The sequence below is a fragment of the Labeo rohita genome, chromosome 6 (assembly GCF_022985175.1).
Source record: "Labeo rohita strain BAU-BD-2019 chromosome 6, IGBB_LRoh.1.0, whole genome shotgun sequence".
NCBI lineage: Eukaryota > Metazoa > Chordata > Actinopteri > Cypriniformes > Cyprinidae > Labeo > Labeo rohita.
In genome coordinates, this window is record NC_066874.1 from 6,614,528 (window position 1) to 6,638,072 (window position 23,545).

The 23,545-nt window shown below is 37.4% G+C and overlaps 1 protein-coding gene across 3 annotated transcripts in view; it reads right to left on the reverse strand.

Annotated features, from left to right (window-relative positions):
- Positions 1 to 17,849, reverse strand: part of myh11a (myosin, heavy chain 11a, smooth muscle) — a 36,785-nt gene extending 18,936 nt beyond the window's left edge. For 2 of the 3 annotated variants that reach the window (XM_051112625.1, XM_051112627.1), the window contains exons 1-8: positions 17,690 to 17,849; positions 13,268 to 13,630; positions 12,074 to 12,230; positions 9,901 to 9,928; positions 3,805 to 3,904; positions 3,382 to 3,408; positions 182 to 274; positions 29 to 92 (exon numbers count right to left, since the gene is read on the reverse strand). In XM_051112625.1, the coding sequence (XP_050968582.1) occupies positions 29 to 92; positions 182 to 274; positions 3,382 to 3,408; positions 3,805 to 3,904; positions 9,901 to 9,928; positions 12,074 to 12,230; positions 13,268 to 13,609 (811 nt within the window). In that variant the 5' untranslated portion in view covers positions 13,610 to 13,630; positions 17,690 to 17,849. The remainder of the gene's footprint in view (positions 1 to 28; positions 93 to 181; positions 275 to 3,381; positions 3,409 to 3,804; positions 3,905 to 9,900; positions 9,929 to 12,073; positions 12,231 to 13,267; positions 13,631 to 17,689) is intronic. The other variant, XM_051112626.1, reaches the window with a different exon arrangement.
- Between the last annotated feature and the right edge of the window lie 5,696 nt (positions 17,850 to 23,545).

Genomic DNA, 23,545 nt, shown 5'->3' on the forward strand with positions numbered 1-23,545 from the left:
ACAGCTTATATTAAGTCCTCAAGGATACAGGTCTCTATGTTGGCCCCAACTATGAAACCTGTCACATCAAAGTTAATGCGGATGAATTTGCCCTGTGAACAAATGATTTTGAAACCATAAATTAGTTACAGTCTTGGTCGTTCTTGTTGCATCTGCTATTATACAGAATTTGCAAACTTACGAATCGGGAAGAGTTGTCATTCTTGATGGTCTTGGCATTACCAAAGGCCTCTAGAATTGGATTGGCCTGCAGTAGCTGCTTTTCCAGCTCACCCTACAGTACCAGGGTTAGAAAGTAATGAAAATCATTCAATAGAAAACAATTCAAGTAGGAAAAAAGGAGAATGGGACATTCCAGAAGATCAGAATCTGAAGACGACTAACAAAAGGCTCTACTTTGGAGTGTACAATGCAACTCTTTAATTATAAATGTTTGGCAGGACAAAACTGCGAATGTTAACACATTTAGCCATTTCTTAACGCGTGCTTCAGATACTTAAGATGCAAGTACCTTAAACAGTGCACAAAAAATTAGGTCATGCCAATTTAGATGGGCATAATCCCCTTAGATCAAAAGTGTGCTGTTCTATTCGCTGCCAGATCTTATGCAATGAGAAACCCTGCCAAGCATGTCCACCTCATACAAGGATATCAAGAGGAGTGGTTGAGGTCAGTCTGGAATACTAAGCATGTGAAGAGAGGACGTATTAACGGAGCTCATGAAATGGATCTCAATTATAGATCCATGAGCGTTCACTTAAGATAAAAGATACTCAGTGGGATGAAACGCCAAGTCCTTAGAGAGCATAATGCTGCCTTTGCATCACAAAGCCTCTGGTGTCATTTGACCACATAATTAGATTCTCATTTTTAGACTTAAACGAGGCAGAAAAAGATTTCAGCCGTGACTCTCAATTAGCATCAAAAAAGAAAATATCTAGTAAAAGAAGATATCTACCAGAGACAGCTTGCTGCTGAGAAGGAAAGAAGATCGCTTGATAGCTTCAGACACTGACAAAGAAAAATAAACTAAACTAGAAAAGAAGGAAGAGAAGCAACATTTAGAATGATGGAGACAGAGAGACTGTTGACAGAGAGATTGCTGGAAAGAAAGGACAGAGTGAAGACTGTATCCACATTCATAAAACACTTGGCTGAATTCAACAGCATTCTCAGGACAAAGCATATCAGCTGAGAGATGATGACAGCTTCATTGGTCCATGGAGTGCCGTTCAGAACATATGAGTGGTGTGGAGTGGAAGAGTAATGGGGAGTAGAGTTGAGTTATTTTTGAAAGTCAAAACAGTGTTTTCTCTTGCCTCCACTGCGAACATGACACGTTAATAACCCATAGTGCAATTACATATTAACAAGAAATCACAAATTTTGATACACTATTAAGCACTTAAAGGATTAGTTCACTTCCAGAATAATTTTTTTTGATAATTTACTTACCGCCATGTTGAAAAGAAATTAAGGATTTTGAGGAAAACATTCCGGGATTTTCACTCCATATAGTGAACTTCAATGGTGACCAATGGGTTGAAGGTCTAAATTGCAGTTTCAACGCAGCTTCAAAGGGTCTCTACACTATGCCGGCCAAGGAATAAAGGTTTTATCTAGTGAAATGAACGGCCATTTTCTAAAAAAAAATTAAATTTATATACTTTTTAACTACAAATGCTCATCTTGCACTAGCTCTATGATGCACATGCACGTCTTGCATTGCCTAATCACACTGGAAAAGTCACACATGGTTAGTTCTTCATCTGTGTACATTGTTTTAAAAAGGTAGGGCGAAATCGTCAGACATTGTTATTTTACCTTTTTTTGGGTGTTTGAATTTCTTTGCACATTTGCTTTGTAAACACTGCGTCAGTACTTCCGCCTACGTAATGCATGAAGTTGAGCTAGTGCAAGATGAGCATTTGTGGTTCATAAGTATATAAAATGGCAAATTGTTTTGTTAGATAAGATCCTTATTTCTCAGCTGGGATTGATTGGAGTTTTTTGAAGCTGCGTTGAAACTACGATTTGGACCTTCAACCCCTTGGCCACCATTAAAATCCACTATATGGAGAAAAATCCTAGAATGTTTTCCTCAAAAACCTTAATTTCTTTTTGGTTGAAGAAAGAAACACATGAACATCTTGGATGGCATGGGGGTGAGTAAATTATGAGGGAATTTTTATTCTGGAAGTGAACTAATCCTTTAAAATAAAAGAAAGACGGGAAAGACAAAAATAAAAAATGTTTATTAAAAAATTCATAACAAAGGGTCAGCGGAAGTATAGGGGACTTTAAAATGGCAAACTAGGTGATGTCTACACAATACCATTTTCAAATAAAAAACGTAAAACATTTTTGTGTCATTGTAATCTACAACAATGACAATGTGTGAAAAATTTTTTCACGGATATGTGTGAGTGTTGTGTACAGACTACAACAAAAATTTTCGAAAACGCAAAGGAAAAACTTTTAAACATATTGATGTTAATGGATCATCATTTTCACAGTGTTCATAATTATGAAAACAAAAATAAACATTAAAAAACTGTGTAGGAACTGTACACTCACATTCTCAGATATTCTCTCACACTTACAGACAATTAACCTTATTTAACTTACAGAAAAAAAAACGAATAGTTTCAACCTTGAACTTTTTTAGAAGACTAGTATGTACACTATTCTTCTATGATAAAAAGGATATCAGAAGAAGTGTTTAGTAAATTTCAAAGTAGTGCATTCAAGTGTAACGAAACTACTTTAGGAACCAAGAACATAACTATTATGGGCATCCCTTTTAAGCTCATATGCATGGCAGTCGTCATAAATGTCATACAAACAAGTATAATGTGTGCATATATTTTGGTTTCCTTGCATATCTCATGTTGTACATTGTAAGTACACAGATCTACATTGAGGTGGTGTTTATACTGCTAATGCACACGCATATGAGCTTGACAGATGATGCACATTAACCTGTGGTAGATTAATAGGTGAGAAACGAGAAAGGATATGAGATTATCAATTCAAAAGGCTATACGTTGGCATGCACACACACTGTGCTCAGACAGACCATTTCAATGCCAGGCATCTGCGCTGGCAAAGAAAAAGTTAACCACATCTCAGATGGGGGAATGGCACACACGTGATCTAACGGCGTAATGTTGATTGTATTATTTTTATCTAATCATTTGTTTAAACATCATGCGAACACTGCGGCTCTTTGGCACATTATTTGTCTACAATCTACAGGTGGTTTGTTTAGAAGGTCCCTCCATGTAAGACTTGTCTAATGTCACTCTCAGTGAGAAACTCAAGCATGCAAACTCTCAAACCCACACAAGAAGGAGTCTTGCACAATCCTTTTTTACTCACATAGGCAAACTGTTGTCCTGCATGTTGCTATTTGAGGAAATTCATTAAGGAAATTGTCATTAGATGCGTGTAAACTAAGAGCATTCTGTTGCATTTACTGGTTTTTCCTTTAGCAGTCTTGATTTCCTTGAGAAACAAATGGCTCAGTAGCACATAATCAAAACATATTTTGATATCAGGCAAAATCAAAGCCTGCATAATCTTTTGATAAATGGGATATGATAGCAAACATTGAAAGACTGAAAGGAGTGTTCTTATCTGTGCACAGTTTGACCTTTGCATATCATTACTTTAGTAATTATGAAAGGATTCAGAATGTCAGACCCTGATTTAAAGGAATGGGGTCAAAGCAAGGGAAAAAAAATTGATGAAGAAAACGGGTTATCAAACAGAAAAAGAGTTTTTTAGACTGTTCGTACTTACAGCGCTCGTGTCCTTCTTGCCTTTGTGGGACGAGGCCACTACAGCCAAATACTGGATGACTTTCTTGGTGTTTTCTGTCTTCCCAGCACCTGATTCACCACTAGAAAACAACAGTGAATGACAAAACTGTGAATAATACCAATGATGGAAATCTTAACTATAATTTACTTTGTTACAAGGGGTTACAGTGCACCTTTTATTATACGAAAGAGATATTACTGAACCTTCATGCTGACACACTAACATTTCCATATTAGGAAAACTGAGTCTGGGATCCACAGGCCGTGCTGCAGCCGAAGGGCTGGTTCTTTGGCAGGAGCAGGATGCCCTTAGATCCGTTCACTCAACATATTTTATGGGGTACTTTAACATGCATTGTTTGTAGATCCACAGTTTTTGACCATTTATGATACAGTATAGTAAAATTCATGATGATTACGGGCGCTGTTGCCAAATGGTGATTCAAATATTGGAGTATTCCCATACACCACATTAGATATGGGTATGAGAAAACACGTGTGGATTTTTCACAAGGCCTCAGATCAGTGGTTTTTAACAATCCATGTGTTTTTAACAGTTTAACAGTCAGTTTTTATTAATTATCTTTGGGTGGTCATACCAAATCTCCTAAAAAATGAGACATGTTTTTGAGACAGCCTCAAAACATCCATGCGGAAACATCCTAATGTCATTAGAGAATTCTGTGCCCTAGCAACAGTTGCCCTAGAGCAGTTTAAATGGCTTCAATTTCCTATTCCACACTCAGAGGAAATTTGCCGACAGTATCTACGGGTGCCTCCCACACTGACACATCGAATCAACACTGTTTTACTTTAACATCCTCATATTTCACAGCTGTTTTATGATCACACAGATGTAAAACAATGATATTGCCTGTGAACATCAACTTACGTAGAGTAGAGCAACAGCTATTTTTGCTTGGCCATGTTTTGTAGTGAGGCCTGTACAGATTCAAAGCAAATGCCCAGTAATGACTCAAAAACAAACACTAATGAAGCCAACATGCTTGATCTGGATTTAGAATCAGGACGGGGGCACATTTCCTGTGAGTAGGCCGACTCTGAGGAGACATGACCCTTGAGGTTCATCTGCCTTGTTCCCACTGCTGAGGACATTTTGAAAAACATCTAGTCCTAGTCTACTAATCATAATGTGGTTGCTGCCATCATTTTAATTGTTAAATATTATATTAGAAGGGGCTTGAAGTGTTTATCATTAGTCTAAATTTGTCAAAACTGTTTACTTTATTCAGGGTTGTAAACAATAACCACTGACATGGATGACAGGTCGTTAACCACTGTCATATTAGGCTTCAATGTTTACAATGTTAAAAAAAATTAAAATATTTATAATTCCTTTTTTGTTTTGTAAAACACCATCAAAATGAAGACTTCATACGGAAGTCAATTTCCGCCACTGAATAAAAAAATAAAAAAAGATAATTGACTTTTTATCTCACAATTTTGACTTTTTTTCTCACAATTGCGAGTTTTCATCTCTTTTTTTTCTCAGAATTGCATAATACAAACTTGCGTATTATAAACGTACAATTGCAAATTATAAAGATAAAATTGTAATATATGCATTTTCAATTCTGAGAAATAGTCGAATTGCATGATATAAACTCGCAATTGCAAGTTATAAAGAAAGAACTGTAAGATAAAAACTCACAATTCAGACTTTTTTTCAGAACTGCATGATATAAACTCACAATTGCGAGTTTTAAAGTCAGAATTGTGAGACATAAACTTGCATAAAGTTATAAAGTCAGAATTGTGAGATATAAACTTGCATAAAGTTATAAAGTCAGAATTGTGAGATATAAACTCAGAATTGTGAGATCTAAACTGGCAATTCTGAGAAATAAAGTTAGAATTGCATGATATAAACTCACAATTGCGAGTTTTAAAGTCAGAATTGTTAGATATAAACTCACAATTCTGAGAAATAAAGTCAGAATTGTGAGATATAAACTCGCAATTCTGAGAAAGTCAGAATTGTGTGATATATTTTCTTAGAATTGCTTGATACAAACTCAAAATTATAAGATATAAACTCACAGTTGCAAGTTATAAAGTCAAAACTGTAAGATAAAAACTCACAATTCAGACTTTTTTTTCAGAATTGCATGATATAAACTCACAATTGCGAGTTTTAAAGTCAGAATTGTGAGATATAAACTCGCATAAAGTAATAAAGTCAGAATTGCGTGATAAAATCACAATTTCGAGTTACAAAGTCAGAATTGTGAGATATAAACATGCATAAAGTTATAAAGTCAGAATTGTGAGATATAAACTCGCAATTCTGAGAAATAAAGTCAGAATTGTGAGATATAAACATGCATAAAGTTACAAAGTCAGAATTGTGAGATATACACTCGCAATTCTGAGAAATAAAGTCAGAATTGTGAGATATAAACATGCATAAAGTTATAAAGTCAGAACTGTGAGATATAAACTCGCAATTCTGAGAAATAAAGTCAGAATTGTGAGATATAAACATGCATAAAGTTATAAAGTCAGAACTGTGAGATATAAACTCGCAATTCTGAGAAATAAAGTCAGAATTGTGAGATATAAACATGCATAAAGTTATAAAGTCAGAATTGTGAGATATACACTCGCAATTCTGAGAAATAAAGTCAGAATTGTGAGATATAAACATGCATAAAGTTATAAAGTCAGAACTGTGAGATATAAACTCAGAATTGTGTTATAATAGCAGAATTGTGAGATATAAACTCGCAATTCTGAGAAAGTCAGAATTGTGTGATATATTTTCTTAGAATTGCTTGATACAAACTCAAAATGATAAGATATAAACTCACAGTTGCAAGTTATAAAGTCAAAACTGTAAGATAAAAACTCACAATTCAGACTTTTTTTTCAGAATTGCATGACATAAACTCACAATTGCGAGTTTTAAAGTCAGAATTGTGAGATATAAACTCGCAATTCTGAGAAATAAAGTCAGAATTGTGAGATATAAACTCGCAATTCTGAGAAATAAAGTCAGAATTGTGTGATATAAACTCACAATAGCGAGTTTTAAAGTCAGAATTGTGAGATATAAACTTGCATAAAGTTATAAAGTCAGAATTGTGATATAATCTCACAATTGCGAGTTACAAAGTCAGAATTGTGAGATATACACTCGTAATTCTGAGAAATAAAGTCAGAATTGTGAGATATAAACTCGCAATTCTGAGAAATAAAGTCAGAATTGCGTGATATAAACTCACAATAGCGAGTTTGAAAGTCATAATTGTGAGATATAAACTTGCATAAAGTTATAAAATCAGAATTGTGAGATATAAACTCAGAATTGTGTTATAATAGCAGAATTGTGAGATATAAACTCGCAATTCTGAGAAAGTCAGAATTGTGTGATATATTTTCTCAGAATTGCTTGATGCAAACTCAAAATAAGATATAAACTCACAATTGCAAGTTATAAAGTCAGAACTGTAAGATAAAAACTCACAATTCAGACTTTTTTCTCAGAATTGCATGATATAAACTCACAGTTGCGAGTTTTAAAGTCAGAATTGTGAGATATAAACTTGCATAAAGTTATAAAGTCAGAATTGTGATATAATCTCACAATTGCGAGTTACAAAGTCAGAATTGTGAGATATAAACTCGCATAAAGTTATAAAGTCAGAATTGCGTGATAAAATCACAATTTCGAGTTACAAAGTCAGAATTGTGAGATATACACTCGCAATTCTGAGAAATAAAGTCAGAATTGTGAGATATAAACATGCATAAAGTTATAAAGTCAGAATTGTGAGATATAAACTCGCAATTCTGAGAAATAAAGTCAGAATTGTGACATATAAACATGCATAAAGTTACAAAGTCAGAATTGTGAGATATACACTCGCAATTCTGAGAAATAAAGTCAGAATTGTGAGATATAAACATGCATAAAGTTATAAAGTCAGAATTGTGAGATATAAACTCGCAATTCTGAGAAATAAAGTCAGAATTGTGAGATATAAACATGCATAAAGTTATAAAGTCAGAATTGTGAGATATACACTCGCAATTCTGAGAAATAAAGTCAGAATTGTGAGATATAAACATGCATAAAGTTATAAAGTCAGAACTGTGAGATATAAACTCAGAATTGTGTTATAATAGCAGAATTGTGAGATATAAACTCGCAATTCTGAGAAAGTCAGAATTGTGTGATATATTTTCTTAGAATTGCTTGATACAAACTCAAAATGATAAGATATAAACTCACAGTTGCAAGTTATAAAGTCAAAACTGTAAGATAAAAACTCACAATTCAGACTTTTTTTTCAGAATTGCATGACATAAACTCACAATTGCGAGTTTTAAAGTCAGAATTGTGAGATATAAACTCGCAATTCTGAGAAATAAAGTCAGAATTGTGAGATATAAACTCGCAATTCTGAGAAATAAAGTCAGAATTGTGTGATATAAACTCACAATAGCGAGTTTTAAAGTCAGAATTGTGAGATATAAACTTGCATAAAGTTATAAAGTCAGAATTGTGATATAATCTCACAATTGCGAGTTACAAAGTCAGAATTGTGAGATATACACTCGTAATTCTGAGAAATAAAGTCAGAATTGTGAGATATAAACTCGCAATTCTGAGAAATAAAGTCAGAATTGCGTGATATAAACTCACAATAGCGAGTTTGAAAGTCATAATTGTGAGATATAAACTTGCATAAAGTTATAAAATCAGAATTGTGAGATATAAACTCAGAATTGTGTTATAATAGCAGAATTGTGAGATATAAACTCGCAATTCTGAGAAAGTCAGAATTGTGTGATATATTTTCTCAGAATTGCTTGATGCAAACTCAAAATAAGATATAAACTCACAATTGCAAGTTATAAAGTCAGAACTGTAAGATAAAAACTCACAATTCAGACTTTTTTCTCAGAATTGCATGATATAAACTCACAGTTGCGAGTTTTAAAGTCAGAATTGTGAGATATAAACTCGCATAAAGTTATAAAGTCAGAATTGTGAGATATAAACTTGCATAAAGTTATAAAGTCAGAATTGTGATATAATCTCACAATTGCGAGTTACAAAGTCAGAATTGTGAGATATAAACTCGCATAAAGTTATAAAGTCAGAATTGTGATATAATCTCACAATTGCGAGTTACAAAGTCAGAATTGTGAGATATAAACTCGCAATTCTGAGAAATAAAGTCAGAATTGCGTGATATAAACTCACAATTGCGAGTTTTAAAGTCAGAATTGTGAGATATAAACTCGCATAAAGTTATAAAATCAGAACTGCATGATATAAACTCACAACTGCGAGTTATGAAGTTAGAACTGCAAGATAAAAACTGTGTGACATAAACTGGCAGTTGCAAGTTGTAAAAGTCAGAATTGCGAGACATAACCTTGCAATTCTGAGAAATAAAGTCAGAATTGTGAGATATAAATTTCTGACTATTTCTCAGAATTGCAAAACTGGACATCATAACTCACAATTCTGTTTTTTTTTCTGAATAGCAAGTTTTTATCTTGCTATTCTTACTTTATTTCTCACAATTGTGAGTTTATATCATGCAATTCAGAAAAAGAAGTCTAAATTGTGACTTTATATCATGCAATTCTCACTTAATATTTATAGTAATACACTTTATATCTCGTAATTCTGGCTTTATAACATGCAGTTGTGAGTTTGTATCTCACAATTCTAAGAAAAAAGTTAGAATTGTGAGTTACGCTGCTGTGAGTATTTAAGACATACTGCTCCTGCACAAACTGCATATATAATAACCGTAGCAGATCTATAAAGGTGGAGCTGGGGAGGAGGAGGGTTTCAGAGAAACTCTGAAAGGGCACTGCAAAATGCTGTAGTAAATTCTAACCAGCCATTTAAATGTAAAGCCGTAAGCTCATTGGCTGAGTATGCAGCATGAACCCGTCGGCTTGTGCCAAACAGTTCAGTGCTGTGAATATCATCACTTTGCATTAACGACCCATCAGCCTAGCCTATCTAGAGTTTCATGACAGAACTTGGCATTTATTTCAGTGATGCAAATAAACAATGAAAAGAACTCACGTGCAAAGAATAGACTGGTCCTCTCGATCTGTAGAAAGAAATGACAGACATTACAATGGCCCGAGGAAACTCTCAGGCTAACGCTCATGGAAACTGCAAGACTGCATACTATGTCATTTTTGAACATCGGGAAATACTTAAAGGCTCCTTTCAAGCCTAAGAGGAAATAAGCCTATGATCAAATACCATTGTTATTACAGCATCCAATAATGCACATAATCTAATAATCTTTAATTTTCAGTGCAGCAATTTGATTTGCTGAAAAAGAAACTGAATCTACGCATTCTCTTGGGGGATGCAACACAATTCCTATTAAGTTCAGCAACGGGACACTCATTGATTCATGCGGCTAAAATTAGAAAACCTTCTCAGATAATCTTGGCTCCATTTAAGGTTTTTTAAATCTATCCATACACCAATGATTGTTCAGAAAGCAGAATGGAAATTATAAAAAACATTGCGTAGATAATTTATTAAATATGTATTTGATCAAGTCAAACAAAATATGATCCTCTCCGAACAATTCTAAGCGAATGAATTTGTACTCCAAATTCAAACAGAGCTCGTTTTTTATCTATGATCCTGGAGGCTGGACGAACGCCCAACCAGCTAATCAGCTGAATGTGATCTTGCCTGTTCTGCTCAAGTACTATAGAACGTCTTCTGTTGTAAACACAATGAATGACTATTGCTCATTTTGGATATGACTTAAGCTGGGCAGGTTTCCACATACAACATGAAGTCTGTTCCCTTGTTTCTTCCTAATTAAGGCACAAATCGAGGCATCGGGAAGCAGAAAACCAAATCTAAACACTCCGATGGGGAAACTGCACCTCAGCCAGACTGTTTGACGAAGAGCAAGATGCGCAGGTATTGTTTTATCCAAGCAACTAAGAAGTTACAGATTCAAATCCAAGACATAAATTATCCTTTCCATTTTATTCCTTTCCATTCCTTCCCATACGGGATCCTGATTTTTTAAATTATGACAAGGCTACACCACCCGGTCAAGCATGGAAACCTTGCTGGACTTCAAAGGGAGATCAGTGTAAGCTTGAGCAGGAATGTGAAGACTGACGCTCATGGCTGATCATGCTGGATTTTACTCGTCATCAACTGCAACAGTTCCGGAAATACAGTAACTGCTGTAAGAGTCTCTCAAAACATGTTAAAATGTCTTGTCAAGTGGTGTTTAGGTGCTAATTTTGTGCTGTATGAACAAGAAACTATCATCAGCCTTTATACAGCAGTAAACAAGACTCACTGTGAACACAACATGACATTGTGCAATGATCTGCATGAATTTACAGGGTTTGAGCATGATTGTTCAAACCTTGTCTAATGTAAACAGTTTAATGAGAAGTGAACTGAGCAGAATTACTCTTGAGGAACAGCGTGACAACGCATCTCCTACTTCTGCTTTTTAAAAGCAATTTTTTGCAAGTTTCACATAAGATAACAGTTTCTGCGATATTCCACTGCATACTTTGCAAAAAGGTTTTGTTCAGCTTAAGATTGTATCTTTTCTTCATCTGACTCCAGTTCATTAACATGAGATGATGAAGCAACAAGTTCATTAGCAACACAACAACTTCACTGAGGTGTAAAGTATCTTGTGGTTCTTCTTCTTATTTACTTAGCACCTCATTTCACTCTATAATATAGATTCAAACTTCTGTGGGTAACAACAGCTGTTTAAAATTGTTGAATGTTTAAAAGTGTTAAAATAGCATTAGATGTGTGACCTGCTTCCTTCACACCATTGACTGGCCTGCTAATATGGGCTGTCACACCTCATTTCAACAAACACAAATGACATTTGAAGAGCTCACTGTTGTAAGGAGACTACACTGTTCTCAGAGGTTCTCAACTCTGGTCCTCAAAGTCTACTTTCCTGTTTAGATTCAACCCTATTCAAACACACCTGAACAAGATAATCAAGGTCTTCAGGATTGCTAGAAAATTGAGTAGGCAGAAGAGTTTGATCAAAGCTGGCACTAAACTCTGCACGGAAGTGGATCTTGAGGGCTAGAGTGAAATAAAAATGTCTTTTGGATCCACTTGAGTTTGAAGTTTTACAGACAATGGCTATTTTGAAATCCAAACATTCAGATCTTATGAAGAGAAGCAATCTGTGAGTTTATGTGTCAACATCTAGCAGGCCGGACCTCACCTTGCATCATGTTCCTGTAGGCGTTGTCCGTTATGGAGTAGATATGGGGAGGGACCTCATGGCGCTTTTTGCCTTTGTACATTTCAATGATCTTCTCAGAATAGATTGGCAGCATTTTATAGGGGTTCACCACGACGCAAAACAGCCCGGAGTATGTCTGAAGAAAGATGGACAAGGGTTATGAAACCATCAAGTAAAAAACACAAGGAGACATGGCACCACAGCAACGAGTCATACAATGTGTCGTTAAATATAAATTCAAGGAAGTTTGGTTTGAGTCTGTATATTTTAAATCATAATATTTGAAAGCTTAGTTGATGCATATTCCATATGGAAGACTCCTGTTCCCAAGATATCCTCAGAGCAAAGAATTAGTTAACTAATGGTTTGTTTCCAGAGTGTAAACATAGTTTGGAGGTCTGTGGATGTTATACTGTATAACCACTCACACTCGGGTAATGTATAGTTCCTATTTCTTAAGCGCTTGTAAATAATCATTGCCATTTTAAGCCCAATGGTTGTAAATGCAATTTTTTTCTTTTTGCATTGGTTCAGCCACAATGAGTTATTTCTAAATGTCATACATTTGCTGAAATAATATGTTATATACACTGTTATGTAATAGTAATGTCAGCAGGGGGTCAATGACAAATAAGAGTATAAGTATAAGAAAATTCATATATAAAAATATAGTAGGTTCTTAAAAAAATTACTCTTTATATTTATGTATTTTGAAAAACATTTATAACATTTTCATCAAAACTTTCTTTTCTTACGTGTTGATGTAAGTGTACACATCTTACTCTTACTATTTAAAAAGTACAAATAAAATGTAATTTTTTTTTTATATTCGTTATGAAATATTACTACATTTTTGAGGAGTCACACCACATGACTATTCTTAATAACAAAACTGCTTTACTGCTTGCATTTTTTACTTAAGGTATTTCTTTCTTGCCAGGCTTTCATAATAAATGGGACAGTTGTACCACCCTGAGCGTTTTAATTCAGAAACTTAAAGACATGCTTATTGTACATAAGATGTATTTAAGCAACTCTCTGCATTTTAATGTATTTTTGAAAAAATTAACAGTTTCTGACCCTCATTCAACCGTATGAAGCGCATACTTTTTATAATTCATTAAGCATTTATTTTATTTAAAATATAATTTAAAAGCACTGTGGCATACTCACATAGATAAGTCCGGAGAAGTATCTCTCCCTCAGGTTGTGTAGGACAGAGGCTTCATTCAGGCAGGTGAGTTCTGCCATATCCTCCACCTTGCTGAACTTGGGTGGGTTCATCTTCTGGATGTCATCCTTGTTGACCGTGATTTTCTTTCCATTGTCCACCAGCTCCACCAGTACCTCATCGCCACGTTCCTCTTTGATGCTAGCCGACTCAAAACCGTGTTTCTCAGAGGGGACCCATACCAGCTTTTTGGCTGCCCAATCTGCCTGGGCGACGGGGCTGTTAATGAAGTCTTTGTCCAAGAAAAGGAATTTCTCGTCCTCACTCAGGGTCTTTTTCGTCATCTTGGTGCTGGGTTACGACAACTACAAATGTAAAAGAAAAACAGATTTTTAAACAATGTGTTTTTGCAGCAATACTAATAGTCGTTTTAAACAATATTGGCCACATTGGATCTGTGCAATAGACTTTAATTAAATACAAGTTGCGAAGGGTGGAAAACAAATCAAACTAGGGCTGTAACACCATAAACTTTGAGGTCTCCCTTAAAATTTGGAAATGACCAAATTGTCTCCCTATTATTTTGTCTTTGACCAAAAAGTTTTAAAACTTACATTTACTTTTTTACATTTTTAATGATCAAATTGTTGCACCCAATAATCTTACAGATACATTTTTAATGGTCTAAAAGCTCGTCAATGTCAAAATGATTAAGACAGCCAATCAAATCAAAGAAGGCGGAGCTTCACAGAAACCGGAAGTGAATTTCACTGCAGTTCTTCAGTAAGAATGCAAGGTAAGTTGTAATTAACTAAATCACAAACTTCTTTTTTTTTTCAAATAAGACAGAATGGGTGCATATCTGAATCTAAAAATGTTATTTGCACACATTTCAAACAATTTACTTTACAAAAATGTAGTATTTAGTTTAGCTCAAAGTATAGATTATTCCGCTAAATTAATTTAAGCCCTTTAGTTATTTAATTCCTTAAAACAGGAAAAAAAAACAAAAAAAAACAAACAGAAACAAAAACAAAAACAAAACAAAAAAAAAAAAAACCACAAACACACACACTGAGGTTTCCCCCAGTGTTCAAGGCCTAATATCAATAGAACATGCAACATCAACTAACATCATCATTTATGGATGAATTTTGATTCTGGTTGCAATTCACTAACACTACTTTTGCAAAGCCTATTAAACCACATTGCATAGGTCACGGGGGCACCACTATTATCAACTATTTAGATGCAAGGATGAGAAAAATACTTGGGAAATATTAAATAAAAAAAAGTTGTCAGTATAGATTGGCCAAAAACTGTACGATACATCCTGAGGGGGAATACATATATAATCATGTGATTATCTCCAAAGCAAATACTGTTTTTCTTGTTTCTTTTGGTGCTCAGCTGTGGTCCCGTGCTGCAATGACCATATAAGGCTGCCTTTGAGTCTGTGGACGCTCTGTCGACCTAAACAGCAGAAGCAAGTGAACTCCCAAACAAAGCCCTTATAGGGAATAGTATGTCTCCAGCCGGACTCGCAGTTTACTCCAAAATGATAACATTAGGCAGGGACAGTCAGAGGCTGGAGGGGGTCTAATTTTCCTGCCACTTTCCCCCACCCTTCTCTTCCTCTGGTGGGCTGATGCAGGGAAGTTTACACAAGTATTTTCAAGTACAGTAGAGTTGGCAAACAGCAGGTGCTGCTTTGGAGTTCATGCAGCCACAAGCAATTTGGGGAAACAATTCCAAAGCTACGCCTTTAGATATCATTTCCTTTGACATTTATAACTATCCATTGTTTGCACATTTACATTGTACAGTCTAACAGTTTAACGAAAACAGGAAAATATTTTTCCCACCTACTTACTTTCTAACAAAAGTTAATTTTTAAAAAATAAACTGCAAAGTTATATTCTAAATTGTATCTAGCAGGCAGGTGAAGCTGAAAGTGTTGCACTTTCTCAATTAGACTATGGAGAATGACTAAAACTTCTTCTTGTTGTCTAGATGAATTTAACATGCTGTCAAATTCTACAAGTATAAAATATTGAGCGTTTCTAAAACGTAAATCTGTAAACGTTCAATTTTCTACCAAGGTTCGGAATCTGCACTCTTCTGTCCAAAAGACGAGATCGAAAACACAACGGATGGAAAATTGTTATTTAAATGGCCTATAATCATTCGAGGGCAAGACAAACAAACGTTTTTCAAACAAACAAAGTTTTTCTATGATAAGCTGCTTTAATTAAATGAGGGAATTTCCTGTGTCCTGTACGTAGATTCACTGCCCTTTCATTTCAGCACTTGAAAATCATTGAGCTTTCACTGAGGCTTTTATGGATCAGCAGTTTCACTCCAAACACACAGTCTAAAATCCAACCTAAATAAGTCGAGGCTACGTTTTACTTCAAAGAAAGTTCGCTTTTCTAACACGGCAGAAGTAAAAGGTAGCACGAATGAGTTTTGGCCTGTGTTCAAGTGGGCCTAAAGCCCAGAAGATCATGTGACCGTGTGTTGTGCGGATGGATTTTTGTGACCCCTGGTCCTGTGAAAGATTTTCTCCTCTCTTCTCCACTCCTCCTCATCCTTTTCTCAATTCATCCATACGGTTTTCTTTTTCTCATGAGCAGCTGTGTTATTTCAGTTTCTTCTATTAACAATTTTATTGAGATGGACGTTCATACAAGGTCAAAAGCTCAAGCTTTAAAGCTGTTGCTACGACAATATATACTGAACATAATGCGTCCTCATTAAACATTATTTGCCGTTAATGACCATAAAGACACACAGAATCTGTGATAAGATTACACTGTTAGACATTAGTCTATCTACTTATTTTAAGAAATAAACGAGTTCCAGCAGGAACTGTCAGGTGATGCAGAATTGTGTTAAATCATTAGAGGAACAATCAGGTAAACAGCCTAAAGAAGGAAAACACAACTAATACAGCAGTTGCAAGCAAACTGGTAAAAACCTGCTAGGTCTGTTAATCTTACCAATAAAACTGTTAAACTTCCTTTTTCTGCCAAGTGTTATTAAAACTAACTTCTGCCTCATGCAAACACCTTTTACCTTCAATATGAAAGATAGCTATCAGAAATGTCTTCATTAAAACAGTTTAGGTTTGCATAGAAATAATTCAATAAATGACTTTTCAGTAATTATTCAATTGCATGCAGTTCTAAACCCAGTTTGTGTTTCTGTGGAACACGAAGGTGAACTTCAGCCACACATCGGTCTAGTTACTTTCATTTTATAAAAAAAGTTGCCAGATTATACTCAGATTTTATTTATTAAGTTGCACATGAAAGAAAAGGTCAACAAGAACATGAGGTTAAGTCGTTTAGCTGTATCGCCGCAGAAGCAAGAAAGGTTATGCTACTGATCAAGTCATTTATGGATAAATGATAACACAGCACTGAATTTAGCGACTATTTCCCCTGCAATTTACTTCCAAGATCTTGATTGTTTTGTCTAGACTTTCTCACACTATTGTCTACATTTAGCTGTCTATGCATGTCATCACTACAATGGGAACCGAGAGGCCAGTCAGTTGACACTGTCTGCTGTTGTTCACCACAAGGTTCAGCAGAAAGCTGCATTTGACAACCATATTTGGAGAACAGGAAACTCTTTGGTTTGTCAGGCTCACTGCTTCTCTCATTCTACGCACTTTCCTCAACCATTTCCTATGACAGACTCTGCTGAAGTCAAACTTTTGCATGAAAGCACTGATGCTTTTTCACATGCTTTCTTTCTGAACAGCTTATGAGACACTTTATGATGATGTTTGACAAGAAGGTCAGAGATGCGTGATTTGTTGAAAGCCTTTGCTTTGTGCAATAAAGTGTATGGATAATTTAATCATGTTAATTACATAAAAAATAATTCTGTCAGAATTTACTCATCCAAACCCATTTAAGTTCTTTTTCTAGTGGAGCACTGATGATGTTAGGCTGAATGTCAGCCAGCATCCACTTGAAGTGTATGCAAACAGCAATGCAAGTGAATGGTGACTGAGACTGTAAGTCACTAACATCCTTACATTCATGTCCTTTTTAAGTTTCACGTAATGCATATGGAATAACATGAGGTTAAGTATGCTAAATGTTTAGCGAATTTCCATTTTGTGGAAATATCACTTTAATGGCAACATAAAATAACTGAACGAACAGCTGTCAAACATCTTTCAAAGCAATTGAATGTTGACAGTTTCAAGTTTCAATATTCATTGAAAGATTACAGTTTTCCTCACACAGCTCTACACTCACGCATTTTTTTTGGACACATGACACTGTATAATCAACTTACTGGCATACATTCACAATAATTTACATATCTGAACGTCTCCCACGCATGCACAACTAAACGAATAGAATTTGATACTTTTAAACCAAAAGTTATAAATGCATACTTACAATGCTGATGAAAACTTGACGCGATTTGGAAAGTTAGGGTTTGGAGAGTCCTGTGACAGTGAGGTACTCCAAAGACGAACAGTCCAAATTAGACAGAAAAGCTTGAGAACATCATTTAAACGGAGATGCGGATCAGTAGGCGGGGCCAAACAGTCGATCTGCGATGTCATTGGTCAGAAAGTTTTGACTGGTCAGGTGAGCAACAGCATCCTTTTAAACGTGTTGTTTCAACTCTTAAATGTTGCAAGAATACTTCTACAGCAAGTGCTGGGTTGTCAGAAGACAGTATAAAAGTGGAAAATGAAAGGGAACAGGATTTCAATACGGCTCAGTTCTTCTCATATTTCATAATCCTTAGCTTTTGCTTAAAGAGACAGCTGACGATAGCCATTGAGTTAGTATAGGGGGGAAAAGGTTTTATTTTTATTTTTTAAATAAGATTACTCATTTGACTTGCAATGCTGATTTCATATCTAGCATTTTATTTTTCCTTAACACACAATTATTTACAGACATCTTTAGAATTTGATGAAATCACATCTTTAGACAAAAAAAAAAAAAAAAAAAAAAATGCTTAGGGGTGATATTTACCTTGATTTTTTTGTTTTCAGTCATGCTCTTCATTGATACTGTTGTCTCTTTGGTTAAAAAAAAATGAAAAATTGAAAAAATTATGTACAAAGCTGTTCTGGAAATGACACCAGAACTGAGGAATTTAATTTAACATCACTTAAATCATATTAATTCAATATTTTGAAATGATTTATGATTATTCCACTTTTTATTTACATTACCATACTTTTAAATATGCAATAATTCATATTTCTGTGATGGATTTTCATACTGTTTTAGTAACAGAACACAAACATTTGCCGCTAAATTTGGAGTATAAAAAAATGTCAGATTTAAAGGTGTAGTTCACCTAAAAATTTAAATTCTGTCATTATTTTTGCATGCCCATGTCATTCCAAAATGGTGCCTTTTTTTTTATTTCTTGTGAGAAAAACCAAAGGAGATGTTTTGCAGTATGTTCACACTCCTCTCTTCTATACAAAGTAAATGGGGTCCAGGGAGTGTCAAGCGATGTAAAAGGAAACCCAAATACAAAGAAGGAAGAAAAACTAAAAAGAGCAACTTCAAGAAAGGGGAGATTCCCTAGACTACATGCTATATACTACATCTGGACGAGGCGAATCCCCTGAGATCCTTTTTCGGACCCTTATCGTTACGCACATCACATTCCGTCCCCTCCATTCCCACAACAGGCTTCTGCTATCTAATGGAACTTCCTATATAAGGACAACCTCCAAATGCATCCAGTAAATCAAGACTGTGATGTTTCCAGGGAACAGGACCCAGGCTGGTATGCTCTGAGGCCTTGTTGCAGTCCAAAAGAGAGATGGGGGAGAAAACAAAGCCTGCAGGGAAAGAAGCGGCTCTGTCACTGGTCAGCATCAAGCTCTCCTGCATGTGCGAAGGAAAGGAAGGGAGGTAGAGCGAGTGTCTTGGAGACGGATGGAGGATGGGGGCGTATAGTGAGAGTTGAAAGCGAGAGGTTGCAAGAGAGAGGCAGAGATGCACGACTCTACTAGGTCTCTGTTGTGCCATATAAGGACAATGGGGTCTGCCTGGAATCTCGCCTGTATTCTGTGTTTAGAAGGGAACACCGAAAGACTTGGACCCAGTGACTAAATATGGTGCAACAGCAGTGTCATTGTTAAGACAAACAGGCATTCATTGGGATATCTTTCGACTGTTTACTCACCAACAATAAACTTCGCAGTAGCTGCAGACTCTCGTTCCGCCAAAGGCTAACACCAATTAAGGAATGTGAGGTATTGCACCTGCCCGTGCTGTAAAAATAGGAACATAAAAATTTGTTTAATAGTTTGCTACTTTGTGTGGTTTTTGTAGTCAGAGACACTAATACTGAACACAGTACACAGGCTGTATCAAATATCTTGTGTGAACTTGTGATCATAATAAAAAAAGATGAGGTTATGTTTTTCACTAAAATGTCTCGCAAATAAGCAGTGCACCATTTCATCATCATGCAATCTGAAAACTGTTTATAATATGTGACCCTGAACCACTTATGTCTTATGTAGCATGGGTATATTTGTAGCAATAGGCAAAAATGCATTGTCAAAATTATTGATTTTACTTTTATGCCAAAAATCATTAGAATATTAAGTAAAGATCATGTTCCATGAAGATATTTTATAAATTTCCTACCATAAATATATCAAAACTTAATTTTTGAGTAGTAATATGCATTGCTAAAAACGTAATTTGGACAACTTTAAAGACAATTTTCTTAATATTTAGATTTTTTTATTGCACCTCAGATTCCTGATTTTCAAATAGTTGTATCTGCCAAATCCAGCATCCAGCAACACAACACCTCAGTCGCTCAATCGGAGATATTCTTGTCTAACTTACATCCCTGCTCCGGCATCGAAACGGAGATTGGACTGTTACAGCTGATTTAGGGTGGGTCTGAGGTAAGCAGCTCATCTCAGTCAACTATCATCAGAGCAGCCTCTGTGGGTGTGAAGCCACACCGACAGCCATCTGAGAATGGCTCGGTTTGAAAAAGGGGAAATTATTTTTACAGATTAATTAAAAACCACTGCATGGATTTTTATCATTATAGGGTAGATTTTTACATACACTGCCAACACACATTAATGTTCAAACAACATTTAAAAGTGAACTTTACACCCGATGATCCCTTTAAATAGAGGTAGTCTTTCAAATTAAAATTCCTTTGTAATACTTAGTAATATTTAATAAAATTAACTAGCAATTTCTGAGTGAAAACTGTTTTAATGCAAATCCTACACAATTTCTGTCAGTGTATTCAGTGCAGAATTGTAAATGGCTTAACATCGCATTATATGTAATTTTACAATACAACACTGTCAAATTGATTCTTTTTGCAAGTAAAAACTACTCCCAGAAATTCCCACGTGACATCACATATGATTATATTTTATGTGACTAACTTTTTATGTAACTTTACTTTTTATGTGCGTTATGAACTTTTTATTTTATCAGAATAAAAAATGATGGCGCCATTTAACCTCTGTTTTTTCTTTGACAACCAAAAGAAGATATTTTGAGATATGTACAAGCTGCTTTTTTTCCATACAATGAAAGTGACTAATGACAAAACTGTACCTTGAAAATAGTCCATGTGACTTGTGGGACTTGAAACGAAAGTCTTACGGACTTTCGGACATAGAACCCAGATGCACTGCGCCTTGTTGACAAGCAGAGGAAGACTCTTGTGAATGGACGTTGAAGACTGACACAGAATAGAGGAAATTGTCGAATAAAGTTGTTTTTGTTTTCTTTGCGCACCAAAAGTATTCTCATAGCTTCGAAAAATTACAGTTGAACCACTGATGTCACATGGACTACCTTTCTGGGCCTTGAATGTGTTAGTTGTGTTGCTGTATATGGGCTAGGGTCAGATTTTTCTCAGATTTCATCAAACATACCTTAATTTGTGTAATGAGGATGAACAAAGGTCTTACGGGTTTGGAACGACATGAGGGTGAGTAATTAATGACAGAATTTTCATTTTTGGGTGAACTATCCCTTTAAATCCACTGGCTTTCATTGTATGGAAATATGTAGGAACATTATTTTTCTAAAATTCCCCTTCAGAAAGTAAGTACATTGTCACACGCACCGAGTCACGTGAGGTCACGAGGACCCGGAAGTAACTTCACGCAGGTATTTAAGCAGGAAGTAGGTGACTATCCAGCACCAGACATTGAGTTTCATGCGAGGCTCAACATCAGGTCCCATCTCTTCGTCAACTCACGTGAGTAAACTCTCTGCTCCTCGGAGCGCTTTATTTACCTGTTTGTGTGCGTGTGAGAACGCGGATTTCTTGGTGGAAATCCCTACTCCATTTCGGAGCGTTCTCAGATCAAATTGCGTGGTTTACCTACTCACTCGTGTGTATCCGCGTTTGAGTTTTCCGCTGCGCTACACGGGGACATATTTCGATCATTCATTTCTGGTCTGACTCCGTGACAGAATGTCTGGTCCCAAAATGGTCCCGGCGGATTTGGAACAACTGTGGGGTGTGATCCAGCAGCAGACCGTGGAGATCATGAGTCTGAAGCAGGAGATGGTGGGACTTCGAGCGGAGGTTACCGCGCTTCGTGCCGAGACCGCCGGTCTTCGGGCGGAGTGCGGGGCTCTCCAATCGGATCTCACCACTCTGCAAGCGGACTATGACGACCTGGCTGCTGCACAGATCGCCCCCCGCGGAACCAATCCGTCCCGCCCACCAACCCAAGATTTCACTCCCGGATAAGTGGGATGGATCCGGAGCCCGGTGTGATGTGTTCCTCACTAACCTCTCTCTCATCTTTGAGTTCCAGCCATCACGTTATCCCACAGACCGCAGCCGGATCGCTCTACTCATCTCACTTCTCACCGGGCAGGCAGCCGAGTGGGCTACGGCAGTCCTGAAGGCTGACGGCGACTCCGCCCACTCATATCCAGCGTTCACCACCCAGCTCAGGGCCGCCTTCCAACACCCTGAGAGCGAGGTGGAGGTAGATTCGTGTCTGTACCATCTGAGACAAGGAGAACGCAGCGTCAGCCGCTATACCACAGAGTTTCGCACCCTGTCAGTACAGACCACCTGGAGTGACGCCGCTCTCCGCACAGCCTACTACGAGGGACTTTCCATCCGGCTCAAAGACGAGTTGGCTGTGCGGGAGCTTCCTGACACCCTGGAGGGCATGATCCAGCTGGCCCTCCGGGTCGATCAGAGAATGCGTCACCACCCACACCGCACTAATCCTGTTTCTCGTTCCTCCACAGGCACCATTCCCCGCACAAGGACCCTGGATTCACCCGTCACCTACGCTGCCGCTGCGCCCTCTCCTCCTCCACCTATCGCCTCAGAGGCCCACTCAACCGGAGCCGGGGAGCCCATGCAAATAAGACGCACCTCCCTGTCTGCAGCGGAGAGGGCCAGACGCTACCGCGAAGGTTTATGTGCCTATTGCGCCTCCCCAGATCACCATCGAGCAATCTGCCCTCTTCGTCCGGGAAACGGCCAGACCAGGTAAAGAGGGGGAGGTCTTTACCTGGTCCTGTGACGAACAAATCCTGTCCCGCCGAATCTCGGATGCTCCTTCAGGTATCAATCCTCGTGGGCCACCAACGGATCGTGACCACCGCATTTGTTGATTCAGGTGCGGCTGGTAACTTTATCGATCAGGATTTTGCCGCCCAGTTGGGCTATCACAGCCCTCGACGGTCGCCCCCTCAACTTCAGCCCTGTCATCCGTCGCACCAAAGAGATCCACCTCATCATCGGCAACCACACTGAAAAGATCCAACTATACATCACCAAGATCACCTCACCACCTGTCATCCTGGGACATCCCTGGCTCATCACCCACGACCCCTTCATCTCTTGGACCAACAATAAGATCGTCCACTGGGGGGCGACCTGTCAGGAGCTCTGTCTCCGGGCTCCGGTTGGGACGTGTTCAGGGGAGTCCGAGGCCTCCGATATCAACCTGGAGGAGGTTCCTGTCCCGTACCGCGACCTGGCTGAGGTCTTTAGCAAGCGCAGCGCTGCCCAGCTTCCACCTCATCGTCCCTACGACCTCGCCATTGACCTCGTGCCGGGCGCGGTGCTCCCTCGCGGCCACCTGTACTCCCTGTCTGCCACCGAACATCAGGCGATGGAGGAGTACGTAGCGGAAGGGCTCCGGGCCGGCACTATTCGCCCTTCCAGCTCCCCGGCGGCCGCGGGGTTTTCCTTCGTTAAGAAGAAGGACGGGGGTCTTCGTCCCTGTGTGGATTATCGGGGGC